The sequence below is a fragment of the Odontomachus brunneus genome, unplaced genomic scaffold, assembly GCF_010583005.1.
Source record: "Odontomachus brunneus isolate Ranch 3 - 2012 unplaced genomic scaffold, Obru_v1 Obru_scaffold_197, whole genome shotgun sequence".
Taxonomy (NCBI): Eukaryota; Metazoa; Arthropoda; class Insecta; order Hymenoptera; family Formicidae; genus Odontomachus; species Odontomachus brunneus.
Genome location: NW_022639647.1, coordinates 130,040 through 131,417, shown reverse-complemented (window position 1 = coordinate 131,417; position 1,378 = coordinate 130,040). Strand labels below are relative to the sequence as shown.

Below are 1,378 nucleotides of genomic sequence, written 5' to 3'. Positions count from 1 at the left end.
AAAGTTACGCTCTTTAGCATTAGCGCGCGTGGATACCGTAGTGACGAGCACGAACGCGCGCTCGTATTAATAGTAAATAGCGTAAGGCTGATGGCCTAAAAAACGTAAACGCAAGGGCAGCTCTCGTTTACCGCGCTTGTGTTTACGTTTTTCTCTGCCTTAGCTTACGTCTACGCCACGACAATTACGTCGCGTTCTCTGCCATCAGCCTAACAAACAAGAATTCAAGAATCGCGCGCGTTTAGGCAGAGATTCACTCTGGTTTAGATACGTCGTAAATGGTTTGCCCAAGTTGGCTCTATTTTTTCTAATCTACATACGTTGAAATAAATTAAAGTTATTACTATCCTATTAATTCTTGTTTGTTTTAATTTGCAAAAATGTTACATCTCTCAGAACAAGAACGCATATCGCTTTTGATGATGAGAGGATGGGGAGATAGATTAAGATCTTACACTGACGTTAAAAATCTTTTCAATTACACTTTCCGAAATGCAGATAATGGCATATCAAGATCTACAGTTAGAACCATTAGGCGTTTCGAGTAAACAGGATGTGTATCTAACAATACACATATAGCAAAACTTTTAAGTCTTTTACCTGTTAAAGAATATGTGAACACGACATTTTCAAAATAACGTACGATCTTAGGATGAAATTCCCTTTCAGGAAACTGATTGGCATTATCATCGTCATCTGATGGATAATCAAAAAATAAATCCACTATTCCTTCTATATCCATTTCTTGTCTGAAAATATTTTATTATTCTAAGATATTAAAGTAATATGAGAAAAATACAGGTAATATTCAGTTAATACATGTTTAAAATAATGAATATTGTAAACACTAACATTATTGATATCACATGATTTAGAAACAGTTGAATAATATTTCTATACGTGAAGATATAAAATTTATTTTTAATTTACTATAAAATTTAATATAATAAGATATAAAATTTACCAACAATAATTGCTGCAAACTAGAAGCAATACTTATACTGCAATTGTTATAGCAATTTGTGTAATGTTGAGAAAACAATTTTATTCTTTATAAATTATTTTATCATTCAATACAAATGTGTTTCATAGCATCTAATGTGTAACAGTACTTAATAAGAAATGACATTATACTATGATGTTTAATTTATTAATAAATAACATTTCTTAAAAATCAATTACCTGATTCTGATACCAAAGCTATCCGCCATGCTACTCTACTCTACTCTACTCTACTCTACTCTACTCTACTCGATTTATCGGACAGCATTGAGTTGTCATGAATCATGAAGATACTTGATGGTTGTGCCTATCATACTTTTCGGCCCTAGTGAAACTAACTCGTACTAACTCGAACTCGAATTATCGTAAACACCCA

The 1,378-nt window shown here is 32.4% G+C and overlaps 1 protein-coding gene across 2 annotated transcripts in view; it reads right to left on the bottom strand.

Moving 5' to 3' along the window:
- The window catches only part of LOC116851962 (tubulin polymerization-promoting protein homolog), a 105,517-nt gene extending 104,274 nt beyond the window's left edge, over positions 1-1,243 (bottom strand). For both annotated transcript variants that reach the window (XM_032831894.1, XM_032831895.1), the window contains exons 1-2: positions 1,183-1,243; positions 601-749 (exon numbers count right to left, since the gene is read on the bottom strand). In XM_032831894.1, the coding sequence (XP_032687785.1) occupies positions 601-749; positions 1,183-1,211 (178 nt within the window). In that variant the 5' untranslated portion in view covers positions 1,212-1,243. The remainder of the gene's footprint in view (positions 1-600; positions 750-1,182) is intronic.
- Between the last annotated feature and the right edge of the window lie 135 nt (positions 1,244-1,378).